The sequence below is a fragment of the Poeciliopsis prolifica genome, unplaced genomic scaffold, assembly GCF_027474105.1.
Source record: "Poeciliopsis prolifica strain line A6 unplaced genomic scaffold, Auburn_PproV2 SCAFFOLD116, whole genome shotgun sequence".
In the NCBI taxonomy this organism is placed as follows: domain Eukaryota; kingdom Metazoa; phylum Chordata; class Actinopteri; order Cyprinodontiformes; family Poeciliidae; genus Poeciliopsis; species Poeciliopsis prolifica.
Genome location: NW_026562491.1, coordinates 477827 through 498354, shown reverse-complemented (window position 1 = coordinate 498354; position 20528 = coordinate 477827). Strand labels below are relative to the sequence as shown.

Genomic DNA, 20528 nt, shown 5'->3' with positions numbered 1-20528 from the left:
ACGCCGTCAGAGACTGCAACTCCCAGCATGCTTAGCGCTCAGCTCGGCCTTTATTAGAGAACAGGTGAGCACTGTAAAATCATTTATTGAACCAGTTTGATTATTAATCAGCAGCCTTATAGAAGATCAGAAGACTCCGCCTCTTGCAGGTCACCCGCTGAATGCGTTTGATGGTCGACCTTTGACCCCGAGCCCTGTCACCTGCACACACAGACACAGCGCAGGTCAAAGCAGGCCTCAGACAGGTGAGGGAGGGGCGGGGGGCGGGGCTCTCACCCTGAAGGTGTTCCCGGCCGCGGCTGCTTCTGGAGCTCTGATTGGTCCAGACCCAGGCTGGCCGAGGTCACGTAGAGGTCAGAGTAGTCTGGGCCGCCGAAGCAACAGGAAGTGGTCTTTGTGGCGGGCAGAGACGTCTGCAGGCGTTTACCTGAGAGGAGGAACGGCCAGTTTAACCAGTTAACTGGGTTTACTGGGTCGGCTCCTGCTGAATAATCTGCTGTAATCTGGAGAGATCAAAGTTGTGCTCCGAAATCGTTTAATGGCTGAAAGTCCAACAGCTTGAACTTGATGAACGGATCCGTCCGGTTCTGTTCGACCCGCCATATTAAGAGTTTTTCAAAGAAACGAGTTTCTGCTGACAAACGATCAAATCCGTCCATCATGTTCAGCTAAACACAGAAACGTCTAAAACCATTTTTACTTCTGAATGAACTAAGAACAACTTAAACATTTAAAACAAACAGGACTTGCACCTGGGTGTGTGCTTGACCTTTGGCCCCGAGTCAGGGGTCAACTCGACTATAGCCAATAGTTTTTGTTATTTTTCTTTCAAAATATGAAGCAAATGTTGAAATGACATTTGCCAGTCCTCCCAGTCTGACTGACCAGTCCTCCCAGTCTGACTGACCAGTCCTCCCAGTCTGACTGACCAGTCGCGGGGTCGATGTTGAGGACCCGTCCTCCATCGTAGCACGCCACCCAGAGGCGGCCGTTGGCGTCCAGGGTCATCCCGTCGGGAACGCCCTCCCCCTCCGCCAACCGGTACACCACCCGGCGGTTACCTAGGCGACGGACAAACACAGACAGGAAGCTTGGCAGCGGAGCGGGCGGAGGCTGCGGGCGGAGGCTGCGGGCGTTGCCGCGGTTATGGGTGTGGTTACCCAGGTTTCCAGAGGCCGAGTCGTAATCAAAGGCGTCGACGCTCATCGCCAGGCTGTCGATGTAGAAGAGCGTCTTCAGGTCCGCAGTCCAGTCCATCCCGTTGGAGATGTCCACCTGCCAGGTGAGGGACAGGTGAGGCCCCGCCCACCAGCTGCAGGTACGCAGACTGACTGTAGGGGGCGCCGCCAGGTGAGCCTACCTGGCCCAGCAGCTTGGTGACAGACAGGTCAGATTTCATCAGGTACAAAGATCCTGGTTTCACCTGAGCGGTCTGAGCGTCCCTCCTCATCGTCCCTGAGGGAGGAAGAACATCGCCATGGTTAAGGCTGACCAGGTGAGTCAGCAGCCGACAGGTGTGCTGTACCTGCCAGCAGCCGTCCCATCGGATCGGCCTTCCCGTCGTTCAGACGGTTCTCTGGTTTGTCGTCTTCGATGCTGGCCAGTGATGTCACCTTCTGAGTCGACCAATCAACAGCCACGATGCTGCAGCCCACGCCTGCGACGTAACCGCCGGATCGGCGAGGGACCGCGAATCCCACCGTGTCAGCTGAGGAAGAGGAGCAGAGCTGTGACGAGCGGCCAGGTGAGGCAGCCTCAGGTGACGAGGACACGCCCACCTGTCTGCAGAGACTGGATCTGATTGGTCGCTGCGTTCCAGCGGTGGATTTTCTGTCCTGCGATGTCGACGAACAGCAGCGTCTGCTCTGACTCCTCCCACACCGGCCCCTCGCCGATCTGAGCGTGCTCCTTCACCACGGACTCCACCTTCACCGACGACATCTCACCTGTCTGCTGGAGCCAATCACTGAGCAGGAGCGCCAGCAGAGGTAGAGTCACAGCTAGAAAATGAAACAAAAAATGTTCTCCAAGTTTTCTGCTTTTAGCAAACAGAAATAGTTTTAGTATTCCTAACAGGCATAAAAACGAGAAGTTTATAACTTCAGGCGGGGAATTTTCTAGAAAAACAAGTAAATTTCTGAGATCCACAAGTCAAAAAAGTCCAGAAAAATCGAAAGATTTTGATATAAAACTTCTCCACTTGAAAAAAGAATCCCAATATTTCCAGAAGTCAGAATCGCTCAACTTTTCAAACTCAAAATTTTTTAATTTTGTTTGTTGTTTTGCAAGTTTTTGACTTTTGGAGCTCAGAGAATTTACAAGTCAAAAACTTTAGACAATACAAGGTCAGAAAGTTTCACTTTCTGCAAGAAAATATTTTAAATCTGGAGATTTGAATTTTTTTAACAAAATTTTGACTTTTCAAACTTTTAAATTTGCAAGGTTTTTCTAGAAAATTGCTGAATTTTGTGATGTAAATGTATTTTTTCTTTCTAGCTTCAATCCAGCAATGTAGTACTATTAATGTACTGTAGTAGTACATTAATAATATTCTATTAATAGTACTCTATTAATGTACTACTACAGGATGCTGTACGTGATGTCACTGTAATACCACAGATAAAAATACCTAGAATTATTTAAAACTAAATAAAGACTGAATATGTATTTTGAAATTAATGTATTTTTAGAAATATGACATTTATTTTTCATAGTATTTATTGAATTTTGGCCCTTTGGGCCTCCATACTAGAATAGATACACGGCCTGTGAAGACTGAAGTACCGCGGTCCGGTAGGACGTACTGCGGTACCATCAGACAGCAGAACCATCAGAGCCGAAAGGTTAAAGGTTAACCAGACGCTGACTCAGCGCTTTCTGATGTGGTCCAGCTCCAGGGTTCTGGTTCTGACTCGGTTCTGTTTTCACTGGTTCTGTTCCTTCCGCTTCTAACTTCCGGAGGCGGAAGTGGACTCGCTGCTGTGAGCTGAGCCGGTCCGGGTCGAATCGGAACACGAGGCTGACCAGTGTCTCCCGTTTCCGAGCTGCGCCTGAACGCATCATGAAACTCTGCAGAAGTCGTCTGGAACTGAACTGGACTCAGAACCGGACCAGAACCTCGTCTCTGGTGCTGATTAGATCACGTGGTGCTCTGAGCCCGGTTCGGAACTAGTCGGTCATGCACCTGAACACCTGGACCCAAACGAAACCACCTACCTGCTGCAGAACTTCGGAGTTCCCTGCAGAACTTCTGGCCGAACCGAGCCTTTTTTATGTCTCCTGATCCAGGCCACGCCCCCACTCCGCCCCGAACCGAACCGCCCCTGGCTGGATCCTCTCCATCATCCTGGCCTCGGCCCAAATCAGCGCTGGGTTCTGGACCCAGTCCAGCTTAAATGACTAATCAACCAATCAGAGCCCAGATTCAGGTCTGCTGGGTTCGGTTCTGCTACGAGCAAAGAGCCTGGGATCACATGACCCAGCATCGGGCTGAACGGAACCCAGAGTTAGAAAACAATAGAATATCCCTGAAATTCGGTTCTGGAGTGGTTCTGTGGGTCTCATTAATTAATCCCTGAGGACCAGCAGGGGGCGCCGCGTCCACATCTACAGGGTCGGTTCTGACCCGGACTCCAGTTTAAACCCCAGAACTGGTTCCGTCCAACACAAAGTCCACAAATAGTTAGCAGCAGCAGCTAACTAAACGTGTAGCTGGTTAGAAAGGTAAACGTTTAGCTTCTCATTAAATATTTAGCTCCAAAATATTACATGTTACATGCGGTTAGCCGGCTAACGTGTTATCTCTACGCTAGCTAAATATTTAGCTACAAGCTAAATATTTGGTTTGTAGGTAAATATTTGGTTGGTTAATCAAATTTTTAGCCATTTTTTAATCTTATGACAAACTAACCGAAATTGTTGCTGTTAATTCTTGACTAACTAACAAAGCACTTGGTGACAGCATCACGCTGTGGGAAGACGAGCACAGAGCCAGACACGTTATGTTCAAAGCAGATTCATGGGATAGAGTGGCCTAGTCAAAGTCTGAAGACAGCAGAAACAGGCCACAAATGGAACAATGGGTCGGAAACAGAAGCATTTATTTAGCAGACTGTGTTAGCGCTGCTAGCTGCAGGAATGGGGTGTGACTGGGCTCCAATCGGGTCACTTATTGGCCCGGATTGGGTCACTTCTTGGCCCGGATCGGGTCACTTCTTGGCAGTGGCGACCCGAGCCCGGTTCAACTTGTCCATCAGCAGCCGGTCGGAGGCGGAGCATCTGGAGAGGACCGCCCCCATCTCAGACTCATTCCTGCGCTCAATGGCGGCGTCTGCTGCTCCATCTAGGTCGCTGACAGCCAGAGAAGAAGAAGAGTGAGCAGTGGGCGGGGCTCTGCTGTGTGATGATGTCACAGGTGTGGTCTTACCCCACAGCCAGGTGAGCTTTGACCTTCTGCTCAGGTGTGACCTTGCTGACGTACTTCTTGGCTTCATGTCTGTTGTTGTTCTTCATGCACACCTCCACGAAGGCCTGAGGGCAGGCAGGCAGCAAAGAATCATGGGAAATGCAGTTCACAGTTAAAGCGGGCAGGTGAGGGGCAGGGCTTCTCTCACCAGGTAGCCAATAGGAGACTTCTTGCTCTTGGAGAACTTCTCTAGCTCCTCCCACTGCTCCTTCTCAGCCAGAGACTTCAGCTTCAGCCACCAGTACCTGAGCAGGTGAGACAGGAAGTGAGTCACCTCCAAAATGAAATATTTCTATCAATCCAGCCAATAACAGCCCAGCCTGCCGTAACATCGCACCTTTTGTCCGGCACTCTGAAGTCTCTGTAGAGCTGCTCTGCTTGCTTGTGGAGACCCAACGACATCAGAGCCTCCATGGTGGCCTGCACAGGAAGTGACATCACTCAGTAACGCCAAGCTGGTCTCTGGTCGCCTGTGTTTACAGATACCTGTAGGGAGAGTCCCAGAAGCCCCGCCCCCTTCTCGTCATCCAGCTTCCTTTGGAAACGAAGGAGACGCATTTCCTCCTCCGTGGCCTGAAGGACAGGAGACATCAGAGACCGTCCACACCTGGTGGACATACCTGGTGTACAGGTGAGACCGTTACCTTGGCAGCGAAGTCGTTCTTGGCCTTGTTGTACTCGTCCACGGCGCTCTGCAGCTGTGCCAGCCGGCCCTCCAGTCTCTGGATAAAGACAGCAGGGACAGGTGAGGATGTGGACAGTCGTCCCACCTACCTGTCCAGGTGGGAGCGGCTCACCTTGTCCCTGTAGCTGGACGTCACGTAGAAGTTGCCGAGCTCCTGGTGGTCGTCGTCCTGGTTGAACAGGTCCTTCAGCGTCTGAGGCTCCTGCAGTTTGCAGAACTGAAGACACAGAGGACACGTCACTCGTCTCAATGGTAACCAACAGGAAACGCCTGCCTGGACTTTGTTTACATTTAGTGATTCTGGGAGATTTTTTGTCTTTCAGATGGTTATGGCTTCCTGTCAGGACCTTTGACCTCCAGTCTCTCCAGTGGAGGTCAGGCGGCCCAGGTGAGCTCACCTGTCTGTAGAGGCTGAGCGCCACCGGCTGGTTCCTCAGTGTCATGAAGAAATCTCCTCTGTTCATCTCGTTTTTCAGGTACGTCACCACCGTGTAAACTGGACGCACACACACACACACACACACACAGGTCAGCAGGCTCCGCCCCCAGTCTGCAGGCTGGGGGCGGAGCCTGATGACTCACCCAGGTCGGTGTCGCCGCTCTCCACGGCTTTACTGAGAGCGAGCTGGCTCCTCTTCATCTTCAGCAGCAGAGGAACCTGCTCCCCGGACCGGGCCTCGAAGTCCAGCAGCTGCAGGCAGAGGAAGAGGTTACTACGGACCGCATGAAGCCGCTGAGGTCTGAACCCTACAGAGCAGCAGCAGCGTACCTTGATGGCCAGCTCTGGCCGTCCACATTCATAGGCTTTAGCCGCGATGTCCGAGTACGAAACTCCAGGTGAGTCTCCCACCTTGGCGCAGACGGCTCGGCTATGGCCTCATCGGTCAGGTCCTTCTGCTGCACCTGGACACACACGCACACACACGTATGAGGGGACAGTTGGAGACAGGTGGGGACAGGCAGAGTTACCTTGCAGGAGGCCCAGTGTTTCAGGACTCGACTGACTCCCTGGTAGTCTGGGATCTTCAAGTAGCGACAGACCTCGATGGCCAGAGGGTAGAACTGCCGGTAGACCAGCCTGAGGGACAACAGGAGACACTGAGGGGGACGAGCTGGACGCGGGTCAGGAGGGGTCGGGGTCGCCAGATCTGTCCTGTTTGATCCAGTTTTCTCTCCTCTGCTGTTTTTATTTTTAATCACTTTTAATGAACAGTGGTTAAACCTTAATCTGATGCTGTGACTCAGCAAGTTGTTGCTAGGCAACCAAAGAGCGAGTGAGTTTGTTGATTCCACCAACCTAGCTTAACGGCTAATGTTTCCTTTGCCTAATCCCCCAGAATGCTGTGCGGTTCGTCCTCAGTATCTCTTTTAAAAATGTTTCTCTAAAATCACCAAATGTTGTGAAAAGCAGCTCAAGTTTCAACAATGAGCCAATCTGGCAACAGGTGGGGGAAGGACTCACCTGTCTATCAGGACCTGAAGGGTCATCTGTTTAAATCTGAGGTCAGAGGTTAAGGAGCATCTCACATATATCTAATATGAACCATGTAAAAGTTTAAATATCCAAAACTAAAGGAAATAGAAGCAGCAACTCATTAAAACAAAAACAATCAAAAACAGATTTGAAAAGAAGGAACTTTAGATTCAGAACGTCAGTTTATGGAAAAATCGGATAAAACAACATCAATTCTCCATTTGAATGAAATCATAGTTATCTCCCCAGAACTCCACCTCCCATGATGCACCAGGGCAGGATACTGAGTGTGTGAGCGGCATCCCCACGCTGCTCTCTCTGACGGCGTTCAGAACCCGCAGCTCCCTGCAGGTCGTCACAAACTGATCCGGGCTGAACTCCGTCAGGAAGCACTTCCCGAAGGACGCCGCCTGGCGGATAGACGCCGCGTCAGTCAATCAGTCAATCAGTCAATCAATCAATCAATCAATGAAGTTCATGCGTATAGAGTGATCTCAGCTTCTGTCCCATGATTGGATGGTTCTGTGGTTCTGGTGACCTCACCCTCATCAGGGCCTTCTGGGTGTCGGGGTCGTACTCGTGAGCGGCCGCCTCCACACACTGCCGGACGGCGTCTCCCAGGACGTTCTGCTCCTTGATCTCCCTCAGGTACTCGTCCGCCTTCTGACTGGACTTCTGCTCAGACAGGAGGGATCAGAACCGCGTCGGGCGTCGCCGGCAGCAGCCCCAGCGCCCAGTGTGACCAGTATACCTCGTACTCCGGTGGGCCTCCAGCAGCAGCGCTCCAGGAGCCATGGAGGCGATCTTAAAGATGTCCTGGCAGACCAGAGGAACCTCCTGCAGCAGCTCCTGGCTGCCGGAGCCGATGATCCGAACCCCCCGTCCAGCTCGCCCACCAGCACCGACTGGTCCTCCAGGGGGAACCTGGCTCAGGGTCAAGGGTCAACCACTCTAACAATCTGCCCCAAGTCCAGTCTGATCTCAGCTCAAGGATACTGGATGGTGTCGTTACAAGATCCCACCACCAGGAGGAGCCGGTCCCACATCAACACCACTGAGGGCTGCTGGGACCTCGGCCTGCGGCACCTGGACAGGTAGATGGGTTCAAAGGTCAACGGACACACAGGTGCAGAAGTAGAGAGGTCAATTGATAGACAGGTCCAAAGGTCAACGTACCAGACCATCTGTTTGGGCGTAGCTGCCTGCTTGGTGTCCACCTCACTCAGTCTCTCCTGCAGACAACAGAAACCTGTCAGACCCCATGCAGGTGTGGCCCCGCCCCTGACAGAGCAGCCTGCTCACCTGTAGGTTGGACAAGCCGGTCCAGAGCCGTCCCGTCTCAGTGAACAGAGCCAGGTATTTGTAGCTGAAGGAGACAGACATGTGGACGATGCTGCCAGCCTGAGGACTGAGACCTGGAGGATACTGAGGACAGACTGGTGGTGAGACAGGTGAGAGTCCTCAGCTCACCTGTCTGTCTGCGGAGCAAAGAGCCTACCACAGCCGTGCAGGACGTGTTGTCCAGAACATAGAGTTCAGGTCCACTGGACACCAGGACTTTGGTCTGTCTGTCCTGAGTGAGGACGGCCCAGCAGGACGGCTTGCCCTGGAGACCTGAGGGGACAGAAAACAGGTGGGGGACGGGCAGAGGACGCCCGGATGCGCTGTCCTCAAGCCGTCCTTACCTGGGACCTCAGGTAGCCTGCGCAGCTTCAAGTCCTCGATGTTGGTTGCCAGGGTGAAGCGGAGGAACCCGTTACTATGGCGACACCTGTTCCATACGGCGAGTGGAAAACCTTGGCCTCCAACACCTGAGACTGGACCCTTCCTGTTTGAGACCAAGACAACCAGTGGACACCACGTCTCTGACTGGACCACTTCCTGTTTGAGACCAAGACAACCAGTGGACACCACGTCTCTGACTGGACCACTTCCTGTTTGAGACCAAGACAACCAGTGGACACACGTCTCTGACCGAACCCACCTGGACCCACCTGTCCCACAACACGTCTGACTGGACCCACCTGTCCCACAACACGTCTCTGACTGGACCCACCTGTCCCACAACACGTCTCTGACCGGACCCACCTGGACCCACCTGTCCCATGCTGAAGTGTCTCTGACTGGACCCACCTGTCCCACAACACGTCTCTGACTGGACCCACCTGTCCCACAACACGTCTCTGACTGGACCCACCTGTCCACAACACGTCTCTGACCGGACCCACCTGGACCCACCTGTCCCATGCTGAAGTGTCTCTGACTGGACCCACCTGTCCCACAACACGTCTCTGACTGGACCCACCTGTCACACACACGTCTCTGACTGGACCCACCTGTCCCACACCACGTCTCTGACTGGACCCACCTGTCCCACAACACGTCTCTGACTGGACCCACCTGTCCCACAACACTCTCTGACTGGACCCACCTGTCCCACACCACGACTCTGACTGGACCCACCTGTCCCACAACACGTTTCTGACTGGACCCACCTGTCCCACCTGTCCCACAACACGTCTCTGACTGGACCCACCTGTCCCACACCACGTCTCTGACCGGACCCACCTGTCCCACAACACGTCTCTGACTGGACCCACCTGTCCCACAACACGTCTCTGACTGGACCCACCTGTCCCACAACACGTCTCTGACTGGACCCACCTGTCCCACAACACGTCTCTGACTGGACCCACCTGTCCCATGCTGAAGTGTCTCTTGAAGGACCCAAACAGGTCGTAGATCAGAACTGTCCCGTCCTCCTGAACACACAGCAGCTCGTCGTTGACGGACCAGCCCAGGTGGACCACCGGACCGCTCTTCCACTGAAAGACAGGCGGGACAGGTGAGGGACAGGGCGAGGTCACTCTGGGGCAGGGGTTGTGTTGGACGCCTGTCCTTACAGGGAAGCTGGTGATGGACGCTCCAGAGGCGGAGTAGATCTCCAGCTGAGGACGAGAGCTGGGGGAACGTCTGAGCGGTTCTCTGAGCAGAGCTGGGACACAACAACACCTTAACAACTAGCGGTAACTGATTGTGTCACCATGGTAACAGACTGAAGACGGTTGAGCTAAGAGGACCACCAGGCTCCATGTCTCCACATCGTGTTGCCATAGCAACTGAATAAAGTGACAGAGTCCAGGTTGACCACCAGAACCAGAACCCACCGATTGGGCCTCCATACGGAGCTGCTGCCACCAGACTGTCCCTCAGTCCGTCCCGGAGGCTCCAGAACATCTCATAAAGTTCCGTCTTCCTGCAGAGACAGAACCGGGACAGCTAAACGCTAGAACCAGCAGAACCGACCAGACTCTGTTCATTTCTGCTCAGGTTTCAGCTCCTTCCAGGTAACCGGGTCTCTGTGTGACAAACAGAACCGGTCCGAACCCGGATCCTGGCAGGCAGACATCCGATGGTTCCTTCGGCTCTAGTCTGGGTCCACAAGAACTCACCTGGAGAGGAGGGAGGGGACAGGTGTGCTGTGTGGCGGAAGCTAGCTTTAGCTTCAGTTTTAGTCATGTGATTAATGTAACCGGCCAGTTCTGTAAACAGAGCAGGTTCGGACCCAGCAGGTTCGGACCCAGCTGCGGAGCGGAGCCCCAGCTGTTGGGTGTGCGTGGTACTGACCGGTAGAAAGTGTCTCCCAGCGGGTTCCAGTTAGCGGTGATGAAGGCCATCCTGAGGAGGAGGATGATGTGGTCTGGTTCCGAACAGAGGAGCCGGTTCTGCCGTCTGACCAGAACCGAACCGCAGGATGAGGCAGGGGTTCGGCAGCACAGACGGGCTGTAGGTCAGCTGACCTGAGCCTCCAGGACGAAGGAGCCACCGTTCTCAAAACTGAATCACTTCCAGAACCGAACCGCTTTCAGAACCGAGCCACTTCTATTTCCTCTAACACCCTAAAACATAAACCTAAGCTGACCTCTGACCCCTCACCTTTCTTTGATCACAAATTACATCCATAAATCAGATGACTTGTGTTTACTTACTAAGGCTTACTTCCGCGCATGCGCGCATTTTTTTTTTTAGGAACTTTATTGAACAAAGTAGACAACACAACAAAAACAATATAAAAACATAGAAACTGTTATATATGAATTGATTTTATATCTATATGAGAAAAACAGGAACATAAAATGTCTTATCAAGTTACATTTGTGATTTTTTGCATTTGGCCAAAATTATTACATTTATTTGTAAATATTGTAAACATTAGAGCAGAAGTGGGTCAAAGCTTCACAGAAAAACAGTGATAGCAGAAGAAACTTAAATCAGCTGTTCTTCCCTCTGGACTCTGGTTATAAAACAAAGATCCCTGTATATTAGTCAGCAGAACCAGCAGAGGTTCTGGATCAGTAGAACCCGGACACACAGAGGAACTTTAAATAGGCCGTTTTTCCTCAGGACTCTAGCTATAGAAGAATATCTCTGTGTTTTAGTTTAACAGAATCAGAAACGGTTCTGGATCAGTGGAACCGGGCCGGTTTTCCTCTGGAGTTCCAGCTTGAACACAATTGGAGGAAAGCTGCAGTTTTCCTTCCAGATGACTTCATCTGAAAAACATGGGCGAGCGAGAGACACTGGCGCTCACTGGCTCTCTCTCCTGCCCCGTCTCCATGGTAACTGCCCCCTCCCCCTGGGTGTGGTGGAGAGACTGAGCTCCAGGCTGAGGGCAGAGAGAGAGTTTAACCCTTTCGGGGGCAGCAGAGCTGAAACCTGTTGCTGTCAGAGGGTTCTGGTTCTGGGTTCTGGTCCAGTGGTCCGGTCCAGACGTCTCTGTGGGTGAAAGCTGTGTGAACAGAGCTGGTGTCTGCAGTGTGTCTCCGGTCGGTCCCGGGGGCAGCAGGGAAGGGGTTAAAGGTGTGGACGTTTCCACAGAGGGAAGTTATCTGGAAAGTTTCCCTCCCAGCAGCCAATCAGAGCGCAGCTCTCTGACTGCAGGCGAACACAGTTTGGGTGTTTTCTCCACTACAGGAGACTCTGCTTACACCTCCGTCGACATGGTGACAACCGAGTCCCACCAGGACCAGGACCTGATGGTCCCCGCCGACGCCCCGGACCTGAACCTGAACCTGGACTCGCAGGGCGAGGAGCAGGCCTCTGGTTCTGCTGCCTTCGACCCGGAGAAGCTGGGTCAGGGTCCAGTCAACGCCATCACGGTTCTGACTCTGCTCGACAAGCTGGTCAACATGCTGGACGCCGTGCAGGACAACCAGAACAAGATGGAGGTGAGTGGACGGGTCCAGTTTGAACAGCTGATTAAACCAGAACCAGAGCTAAAGGTGGAGGAACATCTGGACCAGACCCGGGTTGTGGTTCTGCTCCATGTTGTGACACACCCTCAGAGCGCTCAGAGTTCCTCCTCAGGAATGTGGACGCCACTTCCTGTTGGTGCAGATCCGAGGGAAGGCGTCACATCCATGCTGTGCATGTTTACCGGAACCACCGCAGGAACGGACCGGACCTTCAGCTGTCAGCGGCTCTTTGATGACTGAGTGGGTTTCGTCTGTACTCTGGGTTCTGGGGTGACCCGGTTCTGGGTGTGTTTCAGATGCACCAGGTCCAGATGGAGGGTGTGGTCAGAGGGATCCAGGCGGACATGACCCGGCTGTCCAAGAGTCACAGCCACACGTCCAACACCGTCAGCAAGCTGCTGGACAAGAGCCGCAAGCTGTCCGTGACCATGAAGGAGGTCAGTGAACCACCAGCACACCTGGATCACCTGGCGGACCATCCACCATGTCCTCCATGTCCACCATGTCCTCCATGTCCTCCATGTCGTGTCTCTGCAGGTCCGGGAGAGGATGGAGCGTCAGGGCGCCCAGGTGAGGAAGCTGGAGGCGAACCACGCCCACCTGATCAGCAGGAACAACTTCAAGGTGCTCATCTTCCAGGTAGGTGTAAAGTCACCAGATGCATGCTGGGAAATGTGGTCTCACGGAGGCTGCCGGGCTGTTCTTCAGCCACTGACCTTATTTGGATATGAGCTGCTGTGGGAGCCGACCTGGAAAGTCTTCAGAGGGGGCGGTGGTTGTCATGGTAACGGGGTTGTTGTGAGCTGGAACCATAACTTGCTGGTCCAGTTGTGTGTCGACGAGGTGGAAGGTCAACTCCTCTCCTTCTGCCGCCTGCCAGCAACACGCAACATTCCCAGAACATTAGAACATTCCAGACGCAGCTCCAGTTATTACAGGTGGAAACTAATAATCAGGCCCAAAATCTGACCAGAACATTCGGAATCACATAAAGGCAGTTATAAAGTCAGCCTTCTGTCACCTGACGCCGTTGTGTTTGATGTTTTCCTAATGGAAAGCACTTCGAGCTGCCATGTTGCTGAACTGATTGATTGATTCCTAGAATTCTTCCAAAACATTTCCAGAACCCAGTCTGATTCCTCTGGGTCAATGTGTGTATTGTGGTTTCCTCGTGGTTTCCTCGTGTCTCTCTGTGACTGTGTCCGGTTGTGACGCGGTGTCTTGCTCTGCTGCAGGAGGAAAACGAGATCCCGACCAGCGTTTTCATGAAGGAGCCTCCTCCGTTTCCTCGGGATGAGATCCTGGAGGAAGGCGAGCCGTCTGCTCCGGGTCTCAGCGACGGCAGGCAGGACGGAGAATTCCAGACCATCGACCTGTCGTCTGACGAAGACGTTGGTCTGGAGGCCGACATGGACGAAGAGGAGCCGTGGCCTCAGGATGTGGACGGCATGGAGAAGTCCACAGCGGACAAACTGAAGCGGTCCAGCCTGAAGAAGGTAGGAACCACAGGGAGCAGAACTCCAGGCTTTTGACCAGTCAGACAAACGTCATGGTTTCTGTCTCTCTGCAGGTGGACAGCCTGAAGAAAGCCTTCTCCAGACACAACATCGAGAAGAAGATGAACAAGATCGGGACAAAGATCGTTTCAGCAGAACAACGGGAGAAGATCAAGCAGAGAACCGCCAGCCTGAAGGTCTCCCCTCTGACCTTTGGCATCAAGAAGGTACAGAGACTCGCGCAGGTCACTGGATCGTCAGATGGTCCATGAAAGTGTCAGTTCAGACTAAAGATGTTCTTCTGTCCTTCAGTCTCGCAGCAGCTCAGACTCCCAGCCTCCGGAGGCCTCAGGCCAGACCAGGGAGTCCCTCACAGCCGAGGCCGACGTCCAGCTGCCCTCAGCAGGCGGCGCTGAGCTGGAGCTCCCCTTCACCAAGGTCCACGCTCAGCTGGCCCCGAATGACCAGCAGGGGGGGCTCCAAGACCAGGTGGAAGCGGTAGTGGAGGTCAGGGAGGAAGTAGAGAAGCAGCTGGAGGTTGTGGAGGAAGAGAAGGAGGAAGTGAAGGAGGGCTCACTGGTGGTGGAGGCTGACGTGTCGGTGGTCTCTGAGGGACTCAGTGAGGCGTACGCTCTGTCCTCCACCCTCCCTCAGGAGGACGGAGTAGAGGAGAAGGAGGAGGAGTCCTAAGCAGAACATGAGCGTTAGATCAGACCAATCAGAGGGTCCAGAGTTTTCTTAAGGAACTCCACTCAGATCGAATCAAAAGGTTTTCTGCTTTATTCCTCAAACTCTCCATTAAATGTCAACAATCACATTCTCCCAAAGGTTTTCCAACCTTCTCCTCTGATAAACCTTGGGCCTCTCAGAGATCACACCACCATCACTGGTTCTCATTTTATGATTTATGTTGGGTCCAACCTGACCAAGAAGCTGGTGGATCATGAAACAAGGGAACCTCCAGGGTTTCTGTCCTGCCTAAGAGCAAACGCTGGATCTGCAGAATCCTCCAATGTGTTTCCAGAGTTCCTCAAACATCCCAACCAGGGCCTTTAAATGTGTCCTGATACCTGAAGCCCCTCCCTCAGAGGTTCATCTGATGACCTCCAGTCAGACCTCTGACCAGGTCTCATTCATTGTCTATGATGAACCCTCTGCGGTTGATCCAAGTATTTTTAATGTCTTACATTCCAAGGAGTTTTCTCTCTATTTCTTGCATTTCTCTAGAAGTTTCCACCACATTCTATCGCAGATCCTAAAAATCTCTGCCAGACGTTCAGCAGCGTTCCAGCGACCGCTGAGTTGATGTTGCACCAGTGTTTGTTTGTCCTGCTTTACTCATCATGTTCCTGGTTTTCCATTCATCAGTTTTTAGTGGTTCTGCTGATATTCAATCAAACATTGTCTGATTATCTCAGAGTTGCTGAACGGCAGAAAGGTGAAACATTTCCTGCCTGCTGTCACATTATTGATAACCTTTGTGATTCCAACTGATTGATTGATCTAAAATGGTTCATTAATGTTTTTTGTTTGTTCTGCCAAAGATTATTCCTTCTACATCTCATCTCTGGTGCTGATGGGACATTTCTTGTCCAAACGTCTCCAGACTGTGTGACTTATGGTTTATGTCTTTAGTTTTGCTTTTGGGCTCAGTGTAATTCGGGCTCCTCTGCTTCACCTCTCTGAAGGCCACCTGCTGGTAGATTGTTGTAAATATTGTTACACTTTTCTGTTCTCTGCTATAAAAGTTTTAACTCTGTAGGTCAGAGGTCACTCTCCTAACCAGAGAATAAACATTATGGTGCTTTTCACCTTATCAATGCTTGTATAAATTCTTTTTTACCACAAAACTCTGCAGTCAATAAACTATCACACACACACACACACACACACACACACACACACACACACACACACTGTCTGATGTTCTGGAACCAAAAGTGCTGGATAAATGTTCGAATCAGAGGATCATCTGATCTCTGTGATCAACCAGATCAAGGTGGATCTGAGACTCTGCACTCTGACTCTGGTTTCAGTCCGTTTGGTTCATGGCCTTCATGTGGGAGAGACAGGAAGTGGGGTGGTCTCCTCAGCAGCCAATGACAGAACAGGGTTGGTGATATCAAACCGAAGGACCAATCAGAGTGAGCGGGGAGGTCCAGAGTTGGGTCCAGTCTCTGCAGAACAGATCAGACGGTCCAACTGAAGTATTTATGCAGCTTGCAGGATACTGAGCATTTCCTGTGAAGTACGCAGTCTGGTTCCGGTACCATGAACTCTGAGGCTCCGCCTGCGCTCTCTCTCGTCTCTGTGTCGTCTCTGCTGGGCTGTGGCCTCCAGCTGGTGGTGGCTGCTCTCCTCACACACAGGTATGGTGGGCGGAGCTCCAAGACGGACTGGTGGATCCTGCTGTGGCTGTTCTATGATGTCATCGTCCACCTGACCCTGGTAGGAGGAGCTTCTTCTTGTTCAGCCGCTCTCTGCTGTCATCTTTCCTTCATCATTTCAGGACCTGACCTTTGAACTGTCCTCTTCTTGGGATCAATGTTTTCCATCCTTTGGGTTCTTTTTGTCTTCCTCCACTGTACTTGTGTTGTTCGTTTAGTTTCATGGGTTTCTGAACTGCTTTTGAAGATTTCACTACTCTCCAGATGTTTAGGATTCATTCACACCAACCCTGGTTTGGTTCACTTTAATCCAACTTCAGTCCATTTATCTAGAAAGCCTGGTTTGTTTGGGCTGGTGTGAATGCGTCATCAAACTCTGGTCCTCCAAACGTCGGTCTGGGTTCAGTTAGAAATGCCTATATGAACGCCAAGCAGATGGGGGATCACGCCAAAGCAGGAAGTTTGGTTTGAGAAAGAACTGCAGCAGCTCAAAATGCAACACATCTTGGTGTTTTGGTGTCTGATCAAACAGACTGTTAGGAGTTGAAAACACCCATAGATTGTTCTTTTGGGTTTTTTGTGCCACACTGTCCACCTGGACAGAAACGTCTGGACTGAACATGAAATATTAAAACAGCATTTCCAAATCAATTGTTGAGTAAAAGCTACTCTATCTGAAGTTGTCTCTTTATCAATGTTGGGTTAGTGCAGCTGTCTTTGTTCTGGCTGATTGTCCCTGTTGTCCTCAGGAGGGTCCGTTTGTTTACATGTCTCTGGTTGGGACAGTGGAGACATCTGAAGGTCCTCTGGCTGAGCTCTGTGAGTTTTGCAACCGTCTTTGTATTTCTGTGTTATCCTGTTTCTGACACACAGCAGAAAGTAGGATCTTTAGTGTTTCTAAGCTACACTCATCAGCCAATCAGAGAGCTGCGTCTGAATCCAGACATGAACCTTGAAGGTCCTTCATCACCTTCTGTCTTACTCTACAGAACCGACGCTCTTTCCGGAGACATAGGAGTTTTATTTCTGAATATGTTTTTTAGTATTTCAACATACCTGAACGTTTTAATGCCTGGTTTAACAGTGTCAGCTGTTCCACCTGTAGGGAAGGAGTACGGTAAAGCAGACAGTCGCTGGTTGGTTTCTGACCCAAAACATGTGTCCTTGGAGATTCTGACGGTGGTCCTGGACTCTCTGCTGGCTCTGCTGCTGATACATGCAGTACTCAATGACAAGTACTACAGGTGATGCTACAGTTTCAATAAAACGCTCTACCCATCCAACTCAGGTATCACATGTTACAAGATATAGTCCAAGTACTGCAGAGTATGCTGATGAAGAACCACAGATACTCTGACAGTACATCCAGTGCTGCTAAAACCTGCTAGACTGGCTTTTATCCTTTGGTTCAAACATGAAACATTTTATCAGCATGTTGATGTCTATTCTGTTTAGTTTTTTCATTCAGTTTTTATTCTTAATGCTTCATGTGGGTCAGTCAGATCTTAAACGGGCCATTAAATCAGTCTGATTCTGAAATGACTTGTATTTCAGACACTTCCTGCAGATCACTCTGAGCGTGTGCGAGCTGTACGGCGGCTGGATGACCTTCTGTCCTGATTGGCTGCTGGGCAGTCCTCACCTGGACACGTCCAACCCGCTCTACCTATGGGTCTACCTGGTCTTCTTTAATGGACTCTGGGTCCTGATCCCGGTTCTGCTCCTGGTCCAGTCCTGGTTGTGTCTCCAGAGTCTTCATGCAGTCAAAGGAGACAGAACGACGGCCCAGAAGAAGAAGAAGCTGTAGACGCCGTCAGCAGCGATGGTCAGAAGTCTGTCACTGTTTGAGCTCATCGTTTTCTCAGACTGGTCACAGAAATGATTTTGTAGCAGGAAGGAACAAATCAGACCGCTGGATCATCACTAAAACTTTTATTAATCTCTATAAATAAAATCCTGAGGTTAAACGAGTCTCCTTCCTTTGCTGGTCCTCTCAGCTCCTCTTGATCAGCTTGTTGACCTTCAGGAAGGCCTGTTGCAGACCCAGCCCCTGGGTGGCGCTGCAGGCCTGGATCTCCCACTCTCTGTCTGTGTAACTGTTCAGGTTCAACTTGTTGGACACCTGAGGAGAAGATCAGACTCGTTATTTTCAGGGTCAACTGTGGATCCAGGCAGAAACTCACACCTCTACAGTCAGGTCCTTCACTTTGTTGTTAAATTTGGCCTTCAGTCAATTTGTTCTCCTGTGATGTTAGAACAGAGTTCTGGCAGAACCTCCAATGGAAAATCAGCCTATTTTATCATGTCGAAGAAACGACAGTGATGTCTAGAGAAGATGGGGAACCAAAGATCCATCATGGTGCTCCCCTATAGACTTCCTATTCTCTGAATGGTTCCCAGTAAACCACGAGGTTCCTGCTTCCAGGGTTCCCAGCTTTAGGGTTCCTAACCTCCCACATTGGTCCAAACGCCAATCCTCTCTCTCACATGGGTTCTTTCCCACTCCATGCATGGAGCTAGGAACCATAGGTTGCCCTATGGTTCCTTGTAAGGTCACATAGGGTGACCCTACGAGGGATTTGAGCCCGGGACCTTGTTTCACTCTCTCTTTGACCATTCAGTGTTACATCCAGCTTCCCTCTGTCGCCACCTGCTGCTCAGTTTGAGGTAGGGCTGCAGGCCAATCTGCTGGTTTTCTCACACAGGTTTCATTAATTTGAACAATAAACTGAACTTGATTCATTTGATTGGGACGTATATGGCTGACTTTAATCTGTCTGCCTGATATATCCTCACAGTTCTGTTGATGATCTGTGTGCTGAAGTGTCTGAAGTGTCCCTACCTCCCGTATGGTCATGCTGTGGGGCAGATCCTTCTTGTTGGCCAGAACCATCAGAGGAACTCCCTGCAGCCTCTCGTCGCTGAGGATGCCCTTCAGAGCCTTCTGCGCCTCTGGCATGCGAGCCGCGTCGGTGCTGTCCACCACGAACACCAACGCCTTGCACTCGTCCAGGTAGTACCTGCAGGACATCCGTTATTCCTTTGGCTGGTTGCTAGGGCGACGCTCCTACCGGGTGTCGTTTACTCACTTCCAGTTGGGTCTCATGCTCTGCTGTCCGCCAATGTCCCACAACGTCAAAGGCGACTGCTTGTTCAGGTCCAGCGTTCCCACGTTGAAGCCCACGGTCGGCGAGGTTTTGACCGTCTGAGAAGGTAAATGTTTCATGAGAACACCTGAGGCCTGGTGACCCTCACAGTGCTCTGAAACTCACCTGTCCGGTCAGGATCTGGGCCAACAGGGTGGACTTCCCCGCAGAGTCCAGACCCATGATCAACACCTGGACAGAGGAGGACAGGCTTCAGGTTGACACTCAGCTGGTTCTGGTGCTGAAGAAATCTAAAGTCTTCCAGTCTGGATCCCAGAGAAGATTCAGGCCAGAACCAGAACCAGAACCACCTGGTTCAGGATCATCAGATGGTTTATCAATTGGAAAGAAAAGGAGAAGAAGAACTGTTCTTCTATGAACTATCAGAGCTGGACGATGAATCAGTAACAACCACAACAGACATCTGATCCAGAACCGCACAGCATTCTGGGTAATGTGAATGGTAAAATGGTAAAATGAATTTATATAGCTTGACTCGTCAGTTTGACCACTCAGAGGAAAGCTTGTAGTTACTCAACCTTTCACATCGAGTTAAGCGATGCTAGTGGAATCAACAACAACAAAAGTCTCAGACGTTGGCTGTGTTTAAAGAAAGGCGTATTGTTTCTCAGCTGAATGTTTCTTTGTTGGTCCAAAAAATGTTTTTAGTGGATTCTCTGCAATGAATAAAATAATTTAATTGAAAAACCTTTTGTGTATTCAGCCAAGTCTGGTTCTGAGGAGAGAGTCAGTGATCTGATCTACTAGGATCTTAAATAAAAACAGAACGTGACTAATAAAAGAAAACACTACATACAATGCTACACTTAAGAAGATATAAATTAGTCATTAGAAATCCGCCCTTCAAAAATAATAAGTGTTTTTCTGCTTCAGTTCATTTGTGAACAATGGACTGTTAAAAATTACTTCAAGGGCCAAAATGGCCCCTGACCCACACTTTGACTCACCCTAAAGACCAAACTGGTCTTTAGGGTGAGTTTGTGGTCTGATAGGAACCATGTGGACCATCAAACTTCCTGAAAACCTGAGATGTTCAGAACCTGTGGGTTTCTTTAAGTCAGGACTAGAAACATTTCTGGGTTCCAGCAGCTCTGGATCAGAACCAGACGAGAAAATGATTCTTGATTCTTTCAGGCCTTGTTTTGTTCTTCTCTTTGACATCATGTAAGGAACAAACATCCATCGGTCTGGTCCTCCTGATGGAGCGGGCGGGCCCAGAAGTTCTGGACAGGCGGTAAGTGGGCATGTCTCTGACCTTTGAGGTATTCCTGACCCCTGATCCAGACCAGCACAGGTGAGCTTAATGGAACCACTTGGTTTATTAAACCACCTCCATTAAACGAAGCTGGTTCTGGTCCAGTGATGAAGGTAAGAACCGGATTCAATAGTCAGCTAAAGAGAGGAAAATAAGGGACTCACCTGAGGGCAGGCGGAGCTGCTCTGACCCATCGCTCTGGAGCTCTAGAATCAGTCTGACTGGATCTCTGACAGCCTTGAGGCGCAGCTGACCTTCTCTGATTGACAGCCAATAGCAGCCCTCGCTGCTGCACATGTGACCAATAGGCAGCTCTGACTGCATTCCAGTTCAGACACACCGGC

At 51.0% G+C, this 20528-nt stretch overlaps 5 protein-coding genes across 5 annotated transcripts; 2 read left to right on the top strand and 3 right to left on the bottom strand.

Moving 5' to 3' along the window:
* Positions 1 to 20: 20 nt before the first annotated feature.
* Positions 21 to 3313, bottom strand: LOC129354716 (regucalcin-like). Its single transcript, XM_055024198.1, has 8 exons — positions 3217 to 3313; positions 1779 to 2000; positions 1526 to 1708; positions 1361 to 1455; positions 1161 to 1275; positions 930 to 1061; positions 277 to 427; positions 21 to 201 (listed from the first exon to the last, which is right to left on the bottom strand). Exons 2-8 carry the CDS (start codon positions 1939 to 1941, stop codon positions 198 to 200), a joined length of 843 nt encoding a protein of 280 aa, XP_054880173.1. The 5' UTR covers positions 1942 to 2000; positions 3217 to 3313; the 3' UTR covers positions 21 to 197.
* A 770-nt stretch (positions 3314 to 4083) lies between these two features.
* LOC129354725 (vacuolar protein sorting-associated protein 16 homolog) lies at positions 4084 to 10624 on the bottom strand. Its single transcript, XM_055024211.1, is given in 28 exon segments — positions 4084 to 4350; positions 4427 to 4530; positions 4614 to 4710; positions 4803 to 4885; positions 4952 to 5038; positions 5110 to 5187; positions 5263 to 5367; positions 5549 to 5646; positions 5733 to 5841; positions 5920 to 6020; positions 6023 to 6053; positions 6120 to 6228; positions 6613 to 6648; positions 6877 to 7034; positions 7168 to 7299; positions 7376 to 7386; positions 7389 to 7503; positions 7506 to 7548; positions 7621 to 7710; positions 7801 to 7856; positions 7927 to 8049; positions 8123 to 8238; positions 8310 to 8372; positions 8375 to 8558; positions 9321 to 9449; positions 9528 to 9619; positions 9792 to 9880; positions 10252 to 10624. Coding segments are annotated over 28 exon segments (2631 nt in total). The 5' UTR covers positions 10302 to 10624; the 3' UTR covers positions 4084 to 4208.
* LOC129354713 (caveolae-associated protein 2-like) lies at positions 5951 to 15191 on the top strand. The gene is made up of 7 exons (XM_055024197.1): positions 5951 to 5987; positions 11599 to 11852; positions 12176 to 12316; positions 12417 to 12518; positions 13115 to 13375; positions 13450 to 13602; positions 13688 to 15191. The coding sequence occupies exons 1-7, from the start codon at positions 5966 to 5968 to the stop codon at positions 14063 to 14065; spliced, it is 1311 nt and encodes a 436-aa protein (XP_054880172.1). The 5' UTR covers positions 5951 to 5965; the 3' UTR covers positions 14066 to 15191.
* A 94-nt stretch (positions 15192 to 15285) lies between these two features.
* On the top strand, positions 15286 to 17687 carry LOC129354719 (emopamil-binding protein-like). The gene is made up of 4 exons (XM_055024201.1): positions 15286 to 15823; positions 16512 to 16581; positions 16868 to 17006; positions 17317 to 17687. The coding sequence occupies exons 1-4, from the start codon at positions 15647 to 15649 to the stop codon at positions 17567 to 17569; spliced, it is 639 nt and encodes a 212-aa protein (XP_054880176.1). The 5' UTR covers positions 15286 to 15646; the 3' UTR covers positions 17570 to 17687.
* Positions 17680 to 20422, bottom strand: LOC129354721 (ADP-ribosylation factor-like protein 11). The gene is made up of 5 exons (XM_055024205.1): positions 20349 to 20422; positions 19035 to 19100; positions 18852 to 18967; positions 18605 to 18782; positions 17680 to 17884 (listed from the first exon to the last, which is right to left on the bottom strand). The coding sequence occupies exons 1-5, from the start codon at positions 20376 to 20378 to the stop codon at positions 17756 to 17758; spliced, it is 519 nt and encodes a 172-aa protein (XP_054880180.1). The 5' UTR covers positions 20379 to 20422; the 3' UTR covers positions 17680 to 17755.
* Between the last annotated feature and the right edge of the window lie 106 nt (positions 20423 to 20528).